Source organism: Pipistrellus kuhlii, unplaced genomic scaffold (genome assembly GCF_014108245.1).
Source record: "Pipistrellus kuhlii isolate mPipKuh1 unplaced genomic scaffold, mPipKuh1.p scaffold_m20_p_24, whole genome shotgun sequence".
In the NCBI taxonomy this organism is placed as follows: Eukaryota; Metazoa; Chordata; class Mammalia; order Chiroptera; family Vespertilionidae; genus Pipistrellus; species Pipistrellus kuhlii.
This window is the reverse complement of record NW_023425523.1, coordinates 3,931,931-3,952,377: the sequence shown is the minus strand read 5'-3', so window position 1 is coordinate 3,952,377 and position 20,447 is coordinate 3,931,931. Positions and strand designations below refer to the sequence as shown.

General features: G+C 53.4%; 1 protein-coding gene and 1 long non-coding RNA gene across 6 annotated transcripts; one reads left to right on the top strand and one right to left on the bottom strand.

The window, feature by feature from the left end:
- Positions 1–542: 542 nt before the first annotated feature.
- On the top strand, positions 543–5,996 carry LOC118727509. Its single transcript, XR_004990591.2, has 3 exons — positions 543–1,335; positions 2,696–2,757; positions 5,324–5,996. It is a non-coding gene; the product is annotated as an uncharacterized LOC118727509 (long non-coding RNA).
- ADORA3 (adenosine A3 receptor) lies at positions 4,085–16,005 on the bottom strand. Of its 5 annotated transcripts, XM_036453342.2 has the most exons (6): positions 15,133–16,003; positions 8,573–8,673; positions 6,309–6,656; positions 5,988–6,054; positions 5,251–5,348; positions 4,085–4,402 (listed from the first exon to the last, which is right to left on the bottom strand). In XM_036453342.2, exons 1-6 carry the CDS (start codon positions 15,480–15,482, stop codon positions 4,278–4,280), a joined length of 1,089 nt encoding a protein of 362 aa, XP_036309235.1. In that variant the 5' UTR covers positions 15,483–16,003; the 3' UTR covers positions 4,085–4,277. The 5 variants fall into 5 exon arrangements, with proteins under 5 accessions (XP_036309235.1, XP_045442836.1, XP_045442834.1 ...); XM_045586880.1 differs by lacking the exon at positions 5,251–5,348 and having other exon boundaries at positions 15,133–16,001; XM_045586879.1 differs by lacking the exon at positions 4,085–4,402 and having other exon boundaries at positions 4,672–5,348; positions 15,133–16,002.
- Between the last annotated feature and the right edge of the window lie 4,442 nt (positions 16,006–20,447).

The following is a 20,447-nucleotide window of genomic DNA, read 5'->3' as shown; positions in this document are numbered from 1 at the left end:
CTTCATCATGTGACCCTGTTACCTCCAGATACCAGGGCCAAAAGATCTCCAAGTGATGTTAAAGGAAAAGGCATGCAGTTGAACAGATTTCTGCATATTCTTGATTCATGTAGAAAATACCTGTGTGTGTGTGTGTGTGTGTGTGTGTGTGGCCCATACATGCGTGCACACCTGTGTTTGTATCCTAGATACAGAGTATTCCAAAAAATGTAACACATTTTAATAGCTGAAAGCTCAATTTTGAAAATGAAATGTATTTTAATGAACACTGCCTTTATAATTATTCAGAGTGTGTATATACATTTTTTGGAACATCTGATATTTAGTTTGTCTCCAGAAGGAAACACTATTAACTGGTCTTAGTGATCACCCCTAATCACTTGGTATCTGAGGGACTGAGGGGTGGCATGGAAGGACATAGGCTTTCTCTTAAATGCCTTTTGTAACTTTTTAAAGAATATGTTTTTATTGATTTCAGAGAGGAAGAAGAGAGAGAGAAACATCAATGATGAGAGAGATCATTGATTGGCTGCCTTCTGCATGCCCCCTACTGGGGAGGGAGCCACAATCCGGGCATGTGTCCTTAACTGGAATTGAACCCAGGACTCTTCAGTCCGCAGGCTGACATTCTATCCATTGAGCCAAACCAGGTAGGGCCTTTTGTAACTTTTAACATTCTTCCTTTACCTGTTGCACATCTTCAGGGGCCTGATATCTAGTGCTCATTTCCCCACCAGAACTCTAAACCAACTGAGAGAGAAGAGTACTCGGTAGACAGAGAACGAAGTGCCATCTTTATTACAGAGTTCACGCTGGAGAGGACAGCGAGTCCTGGAGCTGCAGATAGTGGGCTTCAGACCAGTGAGCCCCGTGGGGACAGAGCTGCCCCGAGGCAGGTGCCCTGCCCACCCACCCGGCGCCCGCTATCCCCACGCGCTTCAGCACAGGGCACGTGCTCTTTGTAAGCTACACCAAAGATTAAAAAAGAGGAAGCACAGAGCAGGTACGCCCAGTTCTGCCCATCTCCCACTTCACATAGGTCACTGCACCTCCAAAGGGGCATCGCTAAGGAGTGTCACCCCAATGAGGCTCAGTGCACAGGGAAGGAAGCAAGAGTGTGTGTGTGTGTGGGGGGAGGGGGTACCTCCTCCTCAAACCTCTTTTAAAAATATATTAAATAATGTTAAAGTTCGTAGAGCTGACATAATCTACCCAAGGTCTCCAGCCAGCATGTAGTAGAACAAAATCGAAACCAGATCCTCTGACTTCTGATTCTTGCCTCTGGCCTGCACTGCCCGCTGCCCCAGCACGAATAGGGGCAGAGAAATCAGACAGGTGAGGGGCAGGCCACACGGGCAGGGGAGCATGGTTATTTTGAGACAGAGCGGCTGCTCCTGACAGCTGGCTTTTAAAAAATATATATATATTTTATTGATTTTTTTACAGAGAGGAAGAGAGAGGGAGAGAGAGTTAGAAACATCGACCAACTGCCTCCAGCACACCCCCGACTGGGGATGTGCCCACAACCAAGGCACATGCCCTTGACTGGAATCGAACCCGGGACCTTTCAGTCCACAGGCCGACGCTCTATCCACTGAGCCACACCGGTTTCGGCTGACAGCTGGCTTTTGAGGAGAAAATGGAATTGGGGTTTGATCGAGGGGGCTAACGGGTCCAGGAGAAAGACTAGTTAGGGATGCAGGCTTGCGAAAAAGCCTGGGCACAGCAGAGCAGGCAGCCCCAGGAGGGCAGCAGAGCGCCACCAGTTCCCTCCTACTCCCCCCCCTGCCGCAAGGAGGCCCCATCCACTTCCTTTATTTTTTCTTTTACGATTGACTTTTTCTCTTTAAAAGGTTTTTTCTTTCAATATATCTTATTGATTTTTCACAGAGAGGAAGAGAGAGGGATAGAGAGCTAGAAACATTGATGAGAGAAACATCCATCAGCTGCCTCCTACACACCCCCCACTGGGGATGTGCCCGCAACCAAGGTACATGCCCTTGACCGGAATCGAACCCGGGACCCTTCAGACTGCAGGCTGACACTCTATCCACTGAGCCAAACAGGTTTTGGCACAAAAAAAAATAAAAATAAAAATAAAAATATATATATATATATATATATATTTATATTAATTAATTTCAGAGGGAGGGAGGGAGGGAGAGAGAGAGAGAGAGAGAGAGAGAGAGAGAGAGAGAGAGAGAGAGAAACATCCATGAGGAGAGAGAATCATTGAATGGCTTCCTCCTGTGCACTGGGGATCAAGCCCACAACCAGGGCACGTGCCCTGACCAGGAATCGAACTGTGACCTCCTGGTTCATAGGTTGATGCGCAACCACTGAGCCACATCACCACTGAGCCACACTGGTTGAGCCTCATTTATTTTCAGAGGTTCCCAAACTATAGAATGACATCAAACAATCCTACCCACCCCTATGCTAGAAGCCACGTCTGCTTCTCGGTTCAAGCCAGTTCCTTAGCAACAGCTGGGAACCAGCTCCTTAGCCACGTGCATGTGAACCATCAGATTCATTGTTTCCCCTCTGTTTTCATGAAGCTTCCCATTTTGAACAGCAGAGCTCTGTTTTCAAAGTCTTGTTTCTGTCTCCCTGTCATGAAGAGTGGTGTGCAGCTAGCCTTGCTGGAGAGCGAGATGAGTGAGTGAATGACTGACCATTGATTGGGAATCTGCAGGTGAGGGGAGAAACGAGGCCCTGGATCCTGGAAGCAGACAAGCCCTCAGGGCCCTCAGGGAGGTAGTTTCCCACACAGGTAAGAGCGACTCTCCCAAGACATCCAGAGTGGCTTCGTCTTTCGGGGAAGGTGGCTGTCTGCTCTCTTGCCTGGCGTCGTAGGAGGTTCTAACCGAGCCTGGACTGGGTCGCTCTTTGTAGTGGCTCCTCCAGTGAGTTGGGTGCATGGCCACAGGGGAGGGATCAGGGCTGGTGTGCGGCTGAGGGATAAGGCGGCACTTTGATGTTTGATCTAAGGTTCTGGAAGGAAGGGGGACTGGCTGTATGGAGACACGGAAGATGCAGGAATGGGGTGATGCCCACATGCCCTCCCCTTTTCTTCAGGCTGTTGGCTGGCTTCGAGTTCCCTCCCTGTGCAGAGAGGGCTTCTGTAGGATGGATGGGGAAGGAGCTGTGTTCATCGGGGCTTTGTGAGAGCCTGGACCTCAACCTGCAGGGTGTGTGCGGAATCGAGCCAACCTCCCTGTCCTAGCCCTGAGCACGGAGCCTGGCCGGCACCCTATTGGAGGAGACCAGAAGAGCAGGGTTTTTATGAGGACAGCAGAAGCAGTATGGGGAGACCCTGGGAACTCCCTGAAATAGCAGGAGAGACACTACATGGGGAAAGAGGGTGCAGGCATGAGGTGGGAGCTAAGAGAGTTGGCTGCAGACATGCTGGTGGGAGCTAATTCGGTAATTCGGGTGTTAATGACAATATAACCTCACTTGCACCTACATTGGCTGATGCCTCTGTCTTTCCTTGTTTTCCTGATTTGAATGAATATCTCATTTAAAGCTTTTGCATTTTGGTTTCTCATTGACCAAAACCAGCATCCATTCAGTCTTCAAAGAGCAGTTTTTCACCAAGAGAATCTGAAAATCAAGGATCTAGCCTATCTCTCTCCCTTTCTTTGGATAGGATAGCAGGTAATATTAATTCAGGAATAATTGGAATATTATACTTTATTTATTTTTTATTTTATTTTATTTATATTATACTTTATTTATTTTTTATTTTATTTTATTTATATTTTATTTATTTTTATTTTATTTTTATTTATTTATTTATTTATTTTACACAGAGGAAAGAAGAGGGATAGAGAGCTAGAAATGTCAATGAGAGAGAAACATCAACCAGCTACCTCTTGCACACCCCCAACTGGGGATGTGCCCGCAGCCAAGGTACATGCCCTTGACCGGAATCGATCCCGGGACCCTTCAGTCTACAGGCCGACGCTCTATCCACTGAGCTAAACCGGTTTCAGCTGGAATATTATACTACTTTAAAAGAAACTTCCAGAAATATTTTCCCCATAACATCCCAAGAGAAGTTAGTCATATTTTGGAGTACTTTCAACACTGGTTAGAAATTTATTAGCTCACAAATAAAATACAAGTAATCTGGGCCCCTGACTATAAGTTCTGCCCCTCCTCTTTGCTTCCAGCCGGCTCAATGCATGAGAACCACGATCTTGAGGTGTCTTCTGACTAGCCTTGCGCAGGCATGGCCACTGTTCTTACCTAGCTGTAGATGTGGCTGGTTGTCATGCTGATTCTACTGGAGCATCACTTTGCTTAGGAACTAAATAAATCTTCAGTCGCATCTGTCCAGTTTGAGCCAGTTTCTTTGGAGTCTGGACACACGAGGGGGGCTTCAGAGAGTAGTTTACTTTGTGGGAAACAGAAGGAAAAAGGAAGCTGAGATCTACTGCCTGCCCAGGCCGAGTGTCTCTTGAGCCAAAGTTACCAGCTCTCCCATGAGGGCTTCCTGGGGCCGGAACACCGCAGTTTGTTTTCAGGGCTGAAACCAGCTGGCTGTTACTTGGAAAGGAAAGGTGGGCAGGTCCACATAGCCCGCCCCGCAGGGGGCCCCTGCTCTCTGGTTAGGAACGGGGAGCCCTAAAGACTGAGGAGTTGTGGGGCACAGGGCTCAGGCGGAAGAGCCAAGGAGGGAACCTACCAGAGGCGTGGCGAACGCAGAAGCAGCTTGCCTGGTGTTCTGGCTTCGAGCTAGGCCTTTACCTGTAATCGCCCGAAGGCAGAGGCTTCAAGGACCCCGGACTAGGGTTGAGGCTGGTGGTCCCATCCTCTTCCACGCCTGACCCTTCTCAAGGTGGCCTTTCTATGCCCCCTCCCCCCTGGGGCTTCCCTTTGACAGGAGGCGTGGCTTCCAGTCCCTCCAGAGAGAACGAAATGTTTCAAGAGGAAGGCTGCTCCCAAAGCTTGGGTGCTGGGCAGGGAGGTGGCCCCTCGTCATGGCAGCTGTGCTGTGGCTGTCTCCGGGCCGCCCTCCTCCCTGGTCCACACACCCCCCCGCTTACGAGGGGACAGCGCTGTCTCTGTCACAACTCATGATGCCTTTGTCACCACGAAGCAGGACCTCCCTGAGCCCCTGGCCGGCTGCATTGGCTTCCAGGGGTCCAGGCCATAAGAAGAGGTCACGTTGACCCATTTGAAAGCTGCTCCCCTTTTCTTTCCCCTACACTACCCCCCACCCCCCTCCCAACCACTGCTTACTTCTGCTTCTTTGGCCCCTCCTCCTTCTGAACAAGTGAGTCGTTAGAGAAATGATCCCCACGGCTGTGATCAGTACGCAGGTGATGAGAATGGACATCCTGGAAGGAACCACAGACACTTTTATGTCCCTTGGAAGAGACCACGTTTTGACTCTCTGCTCAGGATCCCGTTGTCTGAGATCAGCCCCCGCCGCCCTGTTCCTGCCCCAGCCAGTTCTCCAGCAGCTCCTGCCAAGTGTGTATATGTGTATGCCTTCCGAGGGGCCGCCGCCCTCCAGGCCGCACTTGATCGCACCCAGGGCGGGTGTGTGTCTGCGCTGGGCTGAGTCCCTTCCTCAGAAACCAGCCTGAGACCTGGAGGAGAAGGATCCAGTCTCAGACTAACCAGGCCTTTGAAGGGGAGACAAGAACTCAGGAGCTAGACATGGATATCTTCTCCCAGGGCAAGATGAAGGACAGGGAGCAGGACGGGGGGGAAGGCAAACACACGCAAGACCAGCCAATGGGAGACGGAGATGAAGTTCCCGCTGACTGAGGGCGGCCGCGTCCTGCCCTTGCATTTGTGAGACACCACTCTCTCCTTTCAAATGAAAACAGGTTGTGGCATCTTGTGACCCAGAGCTCTAAACTGTATCCTTTGGGAAGGAACCATATGGTCACGTTGGGGAGACCTTGTTGAGGTGGAGAAACTATGCCGCTGAAAGTGGCGGATGTGAGTGCATGGTCGCGTCTGCTCACCAGTAGTGATCTGCCTTGTACACAAGTTTGGAAGCCCTGCAGCTTCTGTTCGTGTTCCTTGGCGCATCTGCATCAGAAAGAAAGGATTTGCTAAGAGCCAAGCAAGGCCCGTTCCCAGGCCCACCCTTTGCCTCTGCATCTCCGTCTGGCATTCCTTCAATCTCCCCCGCGTGCGTGATGGCTGGTCATGCAGAGGCACCACGCACCGTGGCATGACAGGTACCCTGCAGGGAGCGAGGTCGAGGGAACGAGACACCGCACTCAGCTCGCTGAGCCACCGCTGTAGGGGCGCCCCCACATGGACCCCTGGCATGCCCCTACCCTTCATAGACCAAAAGTCACCGGTGTGGGCTCCTCTGGAGTCAGTCACGACCAGCTCGGTGAAGTCCATGTCATCCCGGGCAAAGTCCCGCTGGATGCCGCACCAGTACCAGCCCGCGTCCTCTTTGGTCAGGCAGGGCACGGTGACAATGAGCTGCTCCCCCGTGTCCCTCAGGGCCACGCGGCCGGTGCTGTTGGGGGTGAAGGCGATGATGCTGCAGTAGTCCCGGTAGTAGCCTCGGCACCAGTACTTGAGGTGGTCCTTGTAGTGGGCGGCGTAGCTGCAGACGGCAGACATCGTGTCCAGCACAGAGCTCTCCTTGAGCTTTTTGTCCATGACCATGGCTTCTGTAAAAACAAAAACAAAAACACGGAGCCAGGAGAGGTAAGGGGGGACCAACAGTGATGGGGACACTTGGCTCAGAGTGGTGGACACACAATACAGTGTACAGATGATACAGAGTTATGTAGTTCATAACTACATAATGTTATGAACTAATTCACGCCAATAAACTCAATAAAAAACATGACACACACACACACACACACGCACACGCACGCACGCACACGTACAAAAACACCAGTGTTCTTTTAACGGGTTGTAGCTTCTGCCCTCCTTGAGGAAAATTAATGAAAACACTGAAGGCTGATTTTTGCCTGTTGGGGGTTGGCAACTCTTAGGGGCTGAGTGGTGTGAACCCTAAAACTCATACATTGAAGTGCTTACCCCCCGTCCCTCAGAATGTGACTGTGCTTGGAGACAGGGCCTTGAAGTGGGCAGTTACATTGAAATGGGGCTGTTAGAATGGGCCCTAGACCAACATGACTGTTGTCCTTAAAAAAGGAGATCAGGACACACGACGGAGGGAACGACCGTGTGAGGATACAGCAAGAAGGCCGCCCTCTGCAAACCAAGGAGGGAGGCCTCAGGAGGAGCCAAACCTGCCAACACCTTGACCTTATGCTTCTAGCCTCCATGACCACGTGGAACTAAATCTCTGTTGTCTAAGCTGCCAGTCTGTGAGGCGTGTTACAGCAGGCCTAGCGAATGCTTAGCAAATGAACATAGCAGCCCTGGAGAAGTGTTCCTCCCTGGCCTCTGGACAGGTAAAATATCCCCCCTCTTCCCCCACCCCCACCCCCCACCCCCATCTGCAAGGACTGAGGAGGCCTCTCACATTGCTTGGCGGGAGGCTTGAAGAGCCTGAGGCTTACCGTTCACAGATCCTCTGCCCTCAGCCACGCTCCCCCACAGTCCACCCCGGACCCTCAAAAAGAAAATGAGAAGGTTTGGGGGCTTCTGTTGACTGTCTGGGGCGGTTCTTAGAGGCCAAGAACTTTTCATTTCCTCCCTACAAGGCCAGCACGAGCACCTCTGTCATCTGAGAGTATTGCATAGCGAGGAAGTCGTGCACACCACGTCCAGCTTGACCCCGGCTGGGGAAGTGTCCAGCCAAGGAGAAGAGAGGGGGGCAGCAGCCCATCTGTGTGAGCCTCCAGATGTGTGCTGGGATCCCCTCAAACGCCAGCTCCGGCGTGGCTCACGGTGAGCGGGGACTGGCCTGCAAGGCAGACTCGTGTCCTTGGTACCAATGGATATCACTTGGTATTTTGTTCTCATATCCACCTCACAAGGAAGATCATGTGATGCTCAGTTCACAGGAAGAGGCACTGACCCACAGAGACCCCAGCAACTCTCAAAGGTCACGGCTGGAGCGACAGAGCCAGGGCCAGCCCAGTCCTCCCAGTCTCATCTTTGGCTCAGTGGATAGAGCGTCGGTCTGCGGACTGAAAGGTCCCAGGTTCAATTCTGGTCAAGGGCATGTACATTGGTTGCGGGCACATCCCCGGTAGGGGGTGTGCAAGAGGCAGCTGGTCGATGTTTCTCTCTCATTGACGTTTCTAGCTCTCTATCTCTCTCCCTTTCTCTCTGTAATAAATAAAAAAGAGAATGGGCAGAAAGGGAAACGTCTTACTCTCGTATATCTGCAGAAATGTTTTTTGAAGGGGATACGGGGGAAGGGAAGAGGAACTTAAACTGAAAGAGAGAATGCAGGGCCCTCATTTTAGCCGAGGGTTTCAAATTCCCTACAGCTCTCTAGTCAGAGCTAAGAACAAGAACTATTTTTGGGCAAGATCTATTTTACCTCCTATTTTCCCATCCCACTCCTTTGGCAGCGGGAGCTAATAAGGAGGAGAGGAGGTGGTACTGGAAGGTCCCTGGGAGGTTGGGGAGGCTGGCGACACTTCTCCCCATGTCTTACCTGAAAGGACAGTCAGGGAGAGCAGAACGAAGAGCCCCATGGCTGAACGGAAATGAGCCTCCAGTGGCCAGAGGCACCCAGGGGTCTCAGCAATCCTGGATCTGTTTAAGAGAAACAGGTATCTCTGAGCTCAAGGTGGTTCTATCCTTTTTGGAGAAACCAGGGGAGAGGGAACAACTGCTGCCATGTTCAGGTGTCCATCACATGATGGCACCAGGGTACCTCATTGGAGGAATACCATTCATGATCGTGAATGTATAGGATAAAGTGGGGCAACTGAGAAAATCCTGGGCTTCCTGGCAGAGCCCCAAGCAGGCATGGAAATCCCCAACCTGGATGAATCCACCTGGACACAATCAGAGGAGCACACGGGCACCTGTCGCTGGCACATGCTCGTGTGTGCAGCTGTACCTCGCCCTGCCAAGGTTCCGGGTATCCCAGTGGCCACTGCTCGGGCCCACCACTCTTGCTCAGTTCCTCTTTAGCGCAGAGGAAGACTAGCAAGGAGGTTCCTAACTCCCTGCCTCCCAAGGTAGACGCAGAAGCCTCCCTGGGGGTGGGGTCAGGGCTGGAACATGAAGCTGTCAGTAGCAGATGTGTCCGGTGGTGTCTGCAACACGTGAGCAGGCCCACAAGCAGCCCAGGAAACCAGCCCCTTATCTCCAGTCAGAGGCTCAGGGGCCAGAAGTCAGACGAGCAGGAAGCTAGTACTAGCCCAGACCTCCCAACAATAACCCATCCACCATCAGCCCTGAGCGGCCAGGACTTGATATACTGACAGCTCCCCTACATTCTCCTCCTGCTTCCAGCTTGGGGGCAGCCAGAGAAAGGCCAATGTGCCCCCCTAACCAAGCACACAAGAGGTGCCCCTGTAGTTAGCCCGCCTGCAGCTTCCCCAGGACAGCAGCCTCCGGCCAGGCCCCACAGCCTCCTTTCTCCCCAAACAGAGCTTCCCCGCTGTTCTGCCCGCCTCTGAGTCTCTGCCAAGACGCAGGGTGGTGGCTGACTCCCTTGTTACAGTGAACCCGGAAGAAATGGCCTTTGCTATTCTCATCTGGTCTTAGCTTATTTCCATAGCGGCCTTGATAAAACAATGGGCAAACAGACCCACCTACTCAATATCTGCCTGGGTTCCGGGGAAACCATACAGGGGAGGAGGAACCTTCGTTGTGTCAGGGTGGTCTTCCCACCTTATTCCTTCGGAATAAAAGCCCAACAGCCGCCCTCCGGTGTGCAGCCGAAGGGCGCTAGCCAGGAGCTGGAGTCGGGGAGACCCTGTGGTGTAATCTCTAAACCTGAAGCCAGCGTGGGACTCACCGCTTCTACCCAAGCTCCTCACGCGTGATTCTTGGTTCATCTCTTTTTTAATTCACTCCTAGGGACATTTCTACTTTAATGGCTACTTCTGGGCTGGTGGGACACCCACATGACCAAAAAATAAATAAAAAATTAGCTCCATTGGGAAGAAAAACAAAGAGGAGGAGGAGGAAGAGGAGGAGGAGGAGGAGGAGGAAGGGAGAAAAGAAAACAGTGTTTTCCTGACTCTCAGGAGCTACAGCCCCTAGGATGACATCAGATGACCCAGGACAGACTGCTGTTTTGTTTGGTGGGAAATGATCACTTTATATCAAGTTTCCAAAAAGGGCTGATGCTGAGTGTTGCTACAGCAATGAAGTGCAAGACTGCAAATGAAGAAGCTCATGTGAAGACCAGTGGGGACTGAGAAGGAACCAGTACCTCCCTCGAGTAGCCATCTGGGAAAGGTGGTTCCTGGGCAGATCGCTGTACGGGGGTCACCAGCAGCCCCAGAGGCAGCCCAGGGCCTTGTCCCGGAGGTGCTTTCTAACTACACAGACATTTAATTCAGTGGGGGAGCCTTAGATACCCCTAAGAAAAAAACCTGGGCAGTGGGTGTAATTCTTAAGGAAAAATATCCCCCAAAATGTTGAACGGAAGAGATTGTCAGGAATAAAGCCATTGCCCACGCCCAGGGACCGACAGGGACAGTGGGGGCTGTTCCGGTTCTTCTCCCTGGAAGATGTGATTGTGAGTGACGCCAGGAAGTGGACGGGTGGGGTGACCAAGTTGAACTTCCCAGTGTTGATTCTTCCTGGGGTGACAGGAGGAGAAACAAGGACCCTTCCCTGAAACGTTAACCAGATAAACATGATCATCAGGCTCCAGCCTAAGACGGTGGTCCAGAGAAACTTTCAGGACTTGGCTACGAATTAATAAACACCATTTCAGCGACTTATCCTGTGGGACATAGTTACACTGAAATCCCCATCCTGCGGCTCTCACCAAGCTAATGTACTTACTGTGTTGGGAGTGAGAGTCCACAGATGCGAATTTGGGTGGACAAGCCAGAGATGTCACCTTGACTCTCCAAAGCCACACTCAGTGCTTGAAGGATGTGACATAAACTCTGTCCCCGTGTGGTGTACTGATTAATAAGAGATAACTAAGGCGGGGGCGGGGGGGGGGGGCAGGGAAGAAGAGGAAGCCAGCAGCCCTCGAGTACACAAATCATAGCTTGTGCCCATGCATCTGCTACTGGTCCATTAGGTGAACTTGAGGGTTTGGACTTTGGAGCAGCTCTGAGTCCCTCTTCATGCCTGAGAATAGGTGCTGAGAATCTGGGGTCCTCCCATAAGGTAGGGTTGAGTTTATATCCTGGTTCTCCTGCTTGTTAATTGCGTGACTATAGACAGATTACCTAGCCCAATGGTCGGCAAACTCATTAGTCAACAGAGCCAACTATCAACAGTACAGCGATTGAAATTTCTTTGGAGAGCCACATTTTTTAAAACTTCTTCTAACACCACTTCTTCAAAATAGATTCGCCCAGGTTGCGGTATTTTGTGGAAGAGCCACACTCAAGGGGCCAAAGAACCGCATGTGGCTCGCGAGCCGCAGTTTGCCGACCATGGACCTCACCTCTCAGTTCTTTCATCTGCAAAATGGAGGTGATAGTACTGGTGGTACCTACCTCAAAGATTGTCAAGATCTAAAAAGATAATGCATGCGCAGTGCTTAGTGCATTGAAAGTACCCAACAGACACTAACTATGCCCTTGTCTCTTTCTGCCCCGCCCCCACTACTCCCATTACAATGAAACACCAGAGGAACTACTAGGACTCAGCTCTCGAGGGAGAATCATTCCTTCCTTATCAATCCACGAATGGATCATAAAGTTGACAGGTGCTCCAATCAGCCCAGGAAAAGGGAGCAGAGTGAGTTGGGGTAAGCAGTGAGGGGCCCAGAATTCATACAGGCGAACATGCCACGTGGCTCCGGGTAGCAAGTAGGCTGAATGCCAAGAGCTGGATCTTCAAGCCCCAAGTGACCCTGGCCTTTAGCAAAGAGCTCCACAATTGTTGGTTTTCATCTTTATTGACTCAGATACATTTACATATGGATTTGGCAGTGTAAGTACCCCCTTAAGCTCAGCTCACTCCTGTTCCCGCCGTCTCCCGGGCATCTACTGAGAGCAGGGTCTGTGGAGTAGAACTGAGTCACCACCACACACATGTTCAGCCTGAACTGAAACTTTTGTCAGTAAGTCAGTGAGGCATCCTTCAGATTCGGTGACTCCTTTTGGGAGCAAGGAGGAACATGGGCAATATTAACAATAATAGAACATTTTACCCAAGTCAGGCATCCAGAGAATTGAATTAGGAAGGATTGACAAAAGTAAAAAATCAAATTAGAGGCAGAGGGTAGTAGAAGAGGTATAATTGGAGACAGCCGGCCAAATGCTCCCCACATCAGTGGGGGGAATTAAGGATGTGAAAGACCTTGGCCCAGGACCTGAATTGAATGTTGATGTTGAATCTGAAGGTCAGTTGGGCAGACAATCATCTTTCGTGGATAACTACTAAGAAATCTGTTCAATATTTGGGTCCAAGGAATTGGAGGGCTGGCAGTTCATACAGGCTTTGAAGATCAAGAGATAGGTCTCCTTGAACTTTTTTATTTTAAAGGCATAGACGATAGGGTTCATCATGGAGTTAGCATGAGACAGCAGGATACCCAAGTTCAACACCACCTCGGGCACTTCACCATTAAAGTAGGTGATACAGTTGATGATGGACAAAGGCAGCCAGGACAAAGCAAACAGGAAGAGAACCAGGAACAAGGACTTGGCCGTCTTGAACTCCCGTCCATAAAATGTACCGGTCTCTTTGGTGTTTGAAAAGTTCAGACTGAGTTTGTTCCGGATGATGCAGAAGATGTCGACATAGATGGCGCACATGGCAATCAGGGGAATGAAAATCCAAGTGAAGAAGCTGAAGTACACCATGTAGTCCAACCTCATGACAGAACGAAACTGGCAAGGAATGAAGGTCTCGTTTTGGGGGGACTCCGAGGACAGTTTCGTGTTCCAGCCGAACATGGGGGTCAACCCCACCAGGATTGACAGCAGCCAGCAAAGGCCCAGGGCGCACCATATTCTCCTCTGAGTGGTGACCCTCCTGTATCTGTTTGAACGGGAGAGAGTGGGTGAGTTCACGGCATTTGCTCAAGGACGGGGGAGGCGGAGCTGGCCCAGGAATGAGGAATATGGAGTTGGTATTCTATGATGATTTTGGCTAAATGCTGGATCTGAAGATGAGATGAACAAACAACAACTAGAGGAAAATACGAAAACCTCTCTGGGAGGGCTTTCTAAAGAAGCATGATCTGGCCCTCTCCGTGTGGCTCAGTGGTTAATGCCAATCTCTGAACCAAGAGCTCATTGTTTTGATTCCCGGTCAGAGCACATGCCCAGTTTGCGGGCTCAATCCCTAGTAGGAGGTGTGCAGGAGGCAGCCAATCCATGATTCTTTCCCATCGTTGATGTTTGTCTCTCTCTCTCCCTCTCCCTTCCTCTCTCTGAAATAAATTTTAAAAACATATTTAAAAGAAGTATGATCTGTAACGGAGCAGGTGCTCACATACTCCATGCACAAGTCCATTTCCAGCCCAAGAATTCTTCAGTTCCTGGGAGATAAGTCAGTCATCTAAGTCTCCTGGCATGGCCTACCTGGTGAGAAATGATCTCAAAGCCTGTTTGCCTGCATCCTCTGCTCGTTGGGTTGCTTTTTTGTTCTGAAGTCCTTTAATTATACTCTGCCTCCCCCACACTCACTCTGCCTTTGAATACCCTGCTTCTCTTCTTACACTGACACCACACTTGGTGTTTGAGTTCAGTGACTGTGGAGCTGGGAAGGTCATGTTGAAATGCTTCCAGGACCATAAATGCTCCTCCATTGAGTGTCTCCATTTCTCTTTAAACCATCCTTCCTGACAACGTTCTGCACAGAAGGACACAGACTTTGTTAAGTACTGTGCACTTAGTAGACTTTCTCTTAATGAAATCTCACAATTTTTACGAGAATCTCCATTTCATTAATAATAGGGGAAATAGCCGAAACTGGTTTGGCTCAGTGGATAGAGCATCGGCCTGCGACTGAAAGGTCCCAGGTTTGATTCCGGTCAAGGGCATGTACCTTGGTTGCGGGCACATCCCCAGTAGGGGGTGTGCAGGAGGCAGCTAATGGATGATTCTCTCTCATCGATGTTTCTAACTCTCTATCCCTCTCTCTTCCTCTCTGTAAAATATCAATAAAATATATTTTAAAAAAATAATAGGGGAAATAAATAGTAGCGTTACCATTTATTGAGCCTAGACTGTGGGCAGGCATTGTTCTAAGAGCTCTGCGAATGTTAATCCACTTAATCCTGCGAGGAAGGTGCAATCACTGTCCCCCTTTCACAGGTGAGAAGAATGAACCCGACAAGTTAAGTAACTTGTACAGATCACAATGGAGCAGCTCACATTGAGAAGAGGGAAGGCGCAGAGCATCTTAACCATTATGGGGTAAGATGAGGAACCGAGGAAGAGAAAGTTCTATCATATTCCCAAGATCAGATCTCAAGGTCTGGGATTTGAACCCAGGTTTGTTTGTATCAAAAGCTTGTCTACAGCTCCCTCCCCGAGATCCTTCCCTGAGAGGAGAGAGGAGAAACATGAGATGGAAGCAGTCAGGGGAATCGGATTCCTCCATGAGGTGGTCCGCTCCACTCACTCGGTCACACGAAAGATTGTTATTACTCTGAGCAATGGGGAACTTTTTTGGTCCCCTTCTCGACATGGAGGAGGAAGCAACATGGAAACAACTTTAACCCGCACTTATTTGCAAAGAAGAGAAGCTCGACCTTATCTTAGATGTCTGTTCCTTATCTTATCTAGTAGGTTTCTATCATCGTTTTAAAAGTCCAGAGCGTTGTTTTGCTAATAAAAAATGCATCAAGCTTTTATTGTCGCTGGCTCCCCTGGCTGATCCAGCACCCACACCCTGAGTCCTCTTTCTCGCTCCCGAGTCTCAGCACGTCACCGTCGAAGGCCCCCCCCTCCCCCCCTCCCCCCCCATCCAATGGTGACATGAACCTCTTTCAGGCTCAGGGGCTAATTGGGATTTGCTTTTGTTCAAAAAGTCTGGGGCCTGAAACTTGATAGCCCTGTTTCCCAGGCACCTCCATCACCGCCCTGCCCCGCCCCTCTTCCAGCAGGTTACCTGACCGTGAGCTTGACCCGCAGGTATCGGTCCACAGCGATGGCTAGCAAGAACATGATGGAGGCGTGCGTGAAGACCAGCAGCAGGCAGGTCATGAGAAGGCAGCTGTAGAAGTGGACCCTGATGCCCAGGCTGATGGCCACGGCCAGGGGCATGACCAACATCCCAACAGCAATGTCCGCCAGGGCCAGGGAGACAATGAAATAGAAGGTGGTGGTCTGCAGGCTGGGGTTCAGCTTGACCACCCAAACGACCAGTACGTTGCCCACGATGGCGCAGAGCCCGATGACAATCTCCATGGCGATGTAGGCTATGTTGGCCAACGTCAGGGTGGTGCTGTGGTCAGGCATCTTGGTCTCCCAGGGGCGTCTCCCAGGTGGCAGGTGCACAAACAGGCTCCAGGCGGGCCGGGGAGTCCAGCTCTTCCTGGAGGTCCAGGTGCAGCAGCCGCCGCCTAATGGTTAAGATGCTCACCACTCGCCCATGCCTTCTGTTCTCTGGTGGGGCGCTCCCCTGGAGGACGTCCGCTCTCTAGAGAGAGCCCGTCACAGGGCTCACTTCCAGCCCTTCTGCCGGCCACACATCCCCGGGCTCCCCAAAGCTCCTCGAGCTGAATCTGAAAGAGCCGCTGCTCTTAGTTCCCCAGATAGACGCGCTCAGGGGCTCCGCCTCCCCCTGTCCATAGGGCTCACGAAGCTCCATCGAGATAAGCAGCCCTCGTCGGGCAGGGTGTTTCAGGAAGTGAGATGGGCCAAGAGGAAGCACAGAGCCAGGAACCCTCAGCAAGAAGATGGAGAGGACGGAGGAGGGGGTGTGAGTGGCCCGGGGAAAGCTCAGCATTCTGCGCTCAGGACCGGATGCTGGATGCTAGCATAGCAGGGAGGGAGAGGCGCCGGGAGCTCTGACAGCGGACTATCCTGGCTTTCTGCTGGCTTAGCAGAAGATCCCGTGACACCGAGGCAAACAGAGGCCCAGAGGAACAAGAAGTGGCCCCTCACCTTCCCCAGAATTCACTTTTCCCACCGCACAGAGCGCAGAGCCCCACTGTGTGTCCCTCCACATTTCACACATGGACATCCACCTCCCAAGACGATGGTCTGTGGAGGCGGGATCCTCGGGAGGTTGCTAGGCCATGAGGGCGGAGCCCTCAGGAATGGGACCAGGGTCCTTATAGGAGAGCCCACAGAGCTCCTCTGCCCCTCCCACATCCATGAAGCAGGAGGTGGTCCTCATCAGACACGGATTCTGCCCGAGCCCTGATCCTGAACTTCCCAGCCTCTTGTTTATAAACCACCTGCTCTGCTGGGCACAAGTGGGACCCAGCCTTCATGTAAAGGTCTTTTGTCATTGGGGACAAGCGAAGGTTCCCTGCTCAGAAGATGCGGCACATCCCGTGGCATCACGTCTGCTCCATCGCCCCTTCCCAGCCCTCACCCCACCTCCCCTCCCCAGCCCTCACCCCACCTCCCCTCCCCAGCCCTCAGCCCACCTCCCCTTCCCACCCCTCACCCCACCTCTCCTTCCCAGCCCTCACCCCACCATACAACCACCTGTGTCAAATCTACTTGAGGGCCAACAGGACGGCAGGATGGCCGGCCATGCAGAAAGGAGGGAAAGAGCAATGTGTTCACGTGATCACAGGGCATCCCCAGCCCCTCTGGTGCCCAAAGCCCACCCCACCCTGAGGAACAGGTGTCTGTCTGGGGATCGGGCCCTTTCCCTGAAGTTGCTCACCTGGTCTCCGCTCGGGGGAACCACACACTCGGAGCGATTGCCAGGCGAGGGCCACTCATCCAGGCGCCTCTCTGTGCCGCCCAAAGGGGTCGTTTACAGAACAGCTGAGCCTCAGCCCACACAGTGGGTTTAAGGTCTGGAATATTTACCTTAAAGCACCAACCTATGCACAGCCCCCAATGCATCCGGCGGTCAACTAAGGGGTGCCTCCGCTGGGGCCTGCCAGGCTCTCCTTGCCACCCATGGGGGCCCACGGCGCCCCAGGCTGGCAGGCCCACGTCTGTCTGAGCGCCTGCCCTGCCCCGTCTCCCTGAGCCAACTCCCCAGACGCGAAGGGGCCTCTGACTGCATCCCCTTCCTGGCTTCCACGTGGTCATTGTCAACGTCTCCCCTGAAACCGCTCTCTTTATCTCCCCTCAGAGAAGGAAGCCGCGGGAGCCAGTCCAGGAGGCTGTGCTGGTGGGGCGGCTGCTCTCACCCCGCAGCGATCTCTGAGTCACTCTGAAAAGCGCACCCTCCCCCCGCCCCTCCCGCCCAGGGCAGCCAGGAGCCGATGGAGAAAGGCCCTCTAGGACCTAGGAGGGGAGCCAGGTCCGCTCGCACCCAGCCCGGCTGCCAGGGAGGCGGCTCCATGAGGGAGAGCTGGGGGGTGACACAGGGCTCCTACAAGCAAAGCTCAGGTGCCGATGGAGGGGTGGTCAGGCCGGGAAGTGTCCGAGCCACGGAGCCAGCCCCTGAGGGGCGTGTTTTATGACATCTGCCCCTCTCTGCCCCTCGGCGCCCAGGGGAGCCCGTCTCAGCTGCGTGAGAGAAGCCAGGGAAAGAGCAGCTGGTGGGGACAGGATAGCCCGGGAGACGTTAACCCCTGTGACAGAGGAGAGGCAGGGCACACGCTGGGGGCCACCGGCCACGCCACCACGTCGCACCCAGGACTCCGTCTCCAGAACGCCCTGTGCAGACCTGGGACTGCCTCTCTCTCGTTCTGAGCAGAGAGAGCCTTTGGGTCACTCCACATCGGGGCTGAGGACGGGGCCTGAGTGTCCTCTCCGCCAAAGGGCGCAGGGGACAGAGGACAGGAGTCCTGGTTACGTAGCTGCCCCACCACCTCGTGCGGGGACCTCCTCCCCCTCCTCACCCACCCTGGAGGCCAGGTTCCCTCACAGCCTCCGGCGGCCCCCAAGGTCAAGACCACGCTCCTTGGAATGGCCAGGGGGCCCTTTGCGATGGGGCCTCCTGGCCCCTGCAGCCTCCCGTCGCCTGATTTCCCAGAAACCACGGGCCCCCGGGCGGATCCCCGGGGCTGGAGGCAGCTTTCACTTCCCCGCCCCTGCACACGGGCTCCGTCCGGGCCGGCCGGGAGGCCTGGGAAACAAGCCCGGTCCCCGCCAGGCTGCCTGGGAGCCAGGCCTGGGGGAAAGTGCCAGGCGCCGCCCCTCCTGGCGCCCCGAGATGCTGAGCTTCTCCTGCAAGCTCTGGAGGGCAGCGCCCCGACTTCCCTGCCTGCTGCCTGTCCCCCGAGCAGGGCCTGGCGGGTGGCGGGTGCTCAGTCTAAGGAGACATGACCTGCTAGGCAAGCGCCTCTGGGAGCCCGGACTGCACTCAGCACCAGTAACTCGCCAGGACTGCTCCCCATGGTCATAGCTGCTGTGTTCGCCGCTGGACTTACACGTCCTGATTCACTGCTCTCCCATGAAAGACAGACCGTCGTCACCGCGGAGCCAGCTGGGCTCAGAGGGGGTAAGCTCCTTGCCCAGGGGCGCACAGCGAGGGCGTGGGGTCCCTGCCCGGGGCCCTGGCTGCAGGGCACAGGGTCCGAACCTCGGCCTTCGTTGAAGGAATGAGCTGGCGAAGGACCTCTCGAGGCTTTCATGGACGAGCCCCTAGGTCTGAGGGCGCCGGGTGGTCAGGGGGAGGTCCTAACCTCACGTCCAGAAAAGAAAGGAGTGGCCAAGGCCATGGGAGCTAAGCGCAGGTATAGGCAGGTCGGGCCGCAGCCCTGAGTTAGGGAGAGAGGGAGGCACCAGGCAGACGACGCTGCACACACACACACACACACACACACACACACATACACACACCGGCCACTGGGGCTGGGGTCCGAGGGAGACCTCGGTCAGAAAGAAAAGCCTCCCTTTGGACCAAGATGCCAAAAAATATTATCCTATATCATAATAGCCTCATATGAATGGTCAACCGATCGGCCGTTCAACCAATCAAAGCGTAATATGCTAATGATATGCTAAGGCTGCTCAACCCCTCGCTATGGCATGCACTGATCACCGGGGGCAGGCAGGACACTGGTAGGCCAGTTGCTGGGATGTGCACTGACCACCAGGGGGAAGAAGGTCTGACCAGTAGGTTAGCTTGCTGCTGGGGTCCAGCTGATAGGGACTGAGCAAGATGGCTGGACACACCCTGGAGCCCTCCCCGCAGCTGACCAATATACTGAGTTCTTCCCTGGCCCTGATCATGCACCGGTGGGTCCCTTGGCCTGGCCTGCACCTTCTCACAACCCAGGCCCCCTTGGGGGAAGTTGGAGAGCCAGTTTCAGCCCGATCCCACAGGCCAGGCCCGATCCCACAGGCCAGGCCCGATCCCACAGGCCAGGCCCGATCCCACAGGCCACTGGTGCACGAATTCATGCACTGGGCCTCTAGTTCTTTTCTTTTCTTTTAACACATATTTTATTGATTTGTTTTTTTTTTACAGAGAGGAAGGGAGAGGGACAGAGAGCTAGAAACATCAATGAAAGAGAAACATCGACCAGCTGCCTCCTGCACGCCCCACTGGGGATGTGCCTGCAACCAAGGTACATGCCCTTGACTGGAACTGAACCTAAGACCTTTCAGTCCGCAGGCCGACACTCTATCCACGGAGCCAAACCAGTTTCAACTGGGCCTCTAGTTCTAAATAATAAAATAAACTACAAGTGAAATGTGGCTCAGGGATTTTCCCATAAAAGGAGTGTCATGTTGGTTTTGGTTTTACTAAAGAACTTGAACTTGGTCGAGGAGGCAAGGCTGTGGGAGGAAAGGCCATTGGAGCCCTGAGGAAAGGCTTGCCCTGTACCCAGCCCGGGTCGGAGCCTCCTGGCCAAGAGCTCACCCACAAGCCTGTAGCCTTGACCTTGGGGTTCTGCTTAACATCCCGAGAGGCTGGCCAGAGACTCTCAGAGATTTTGCAGCTTCTCAGGTCAGTCTGGGAAACCCCAGCAGCCAGCCTGCAAAGGCAGCAAGAGACAGCGTGAGCAGGGCCCGGGCAGGGAGGCGGGCCCCACGGCGGGTGCAGGTGGCAGCCGAGACAGGATGTCGGGCAGGCGGGAGGTGGCCGCTTCTGTGGGGCTGGCTCTCCCGGGCCCACTGCTGCCTGCAGAATTGCACAAAATCAGTGTGCTCACTTCCTCTCGGCTCCGGGCGACTTCCCCAAAGCCTCGCAGAGCTTTAGTCTTGCTGGCCAACGGCAGGGGCTTAGGAAGGACGAGGACCCACAGTCAGCCCAGCGAGGTGGCCGGCCCTGACTCCCGGCTCCCAGCAGCCTGCCCTCCTCGCCGCTCCGGCCGGAGGGCGGAGGCTGGGCCCGTC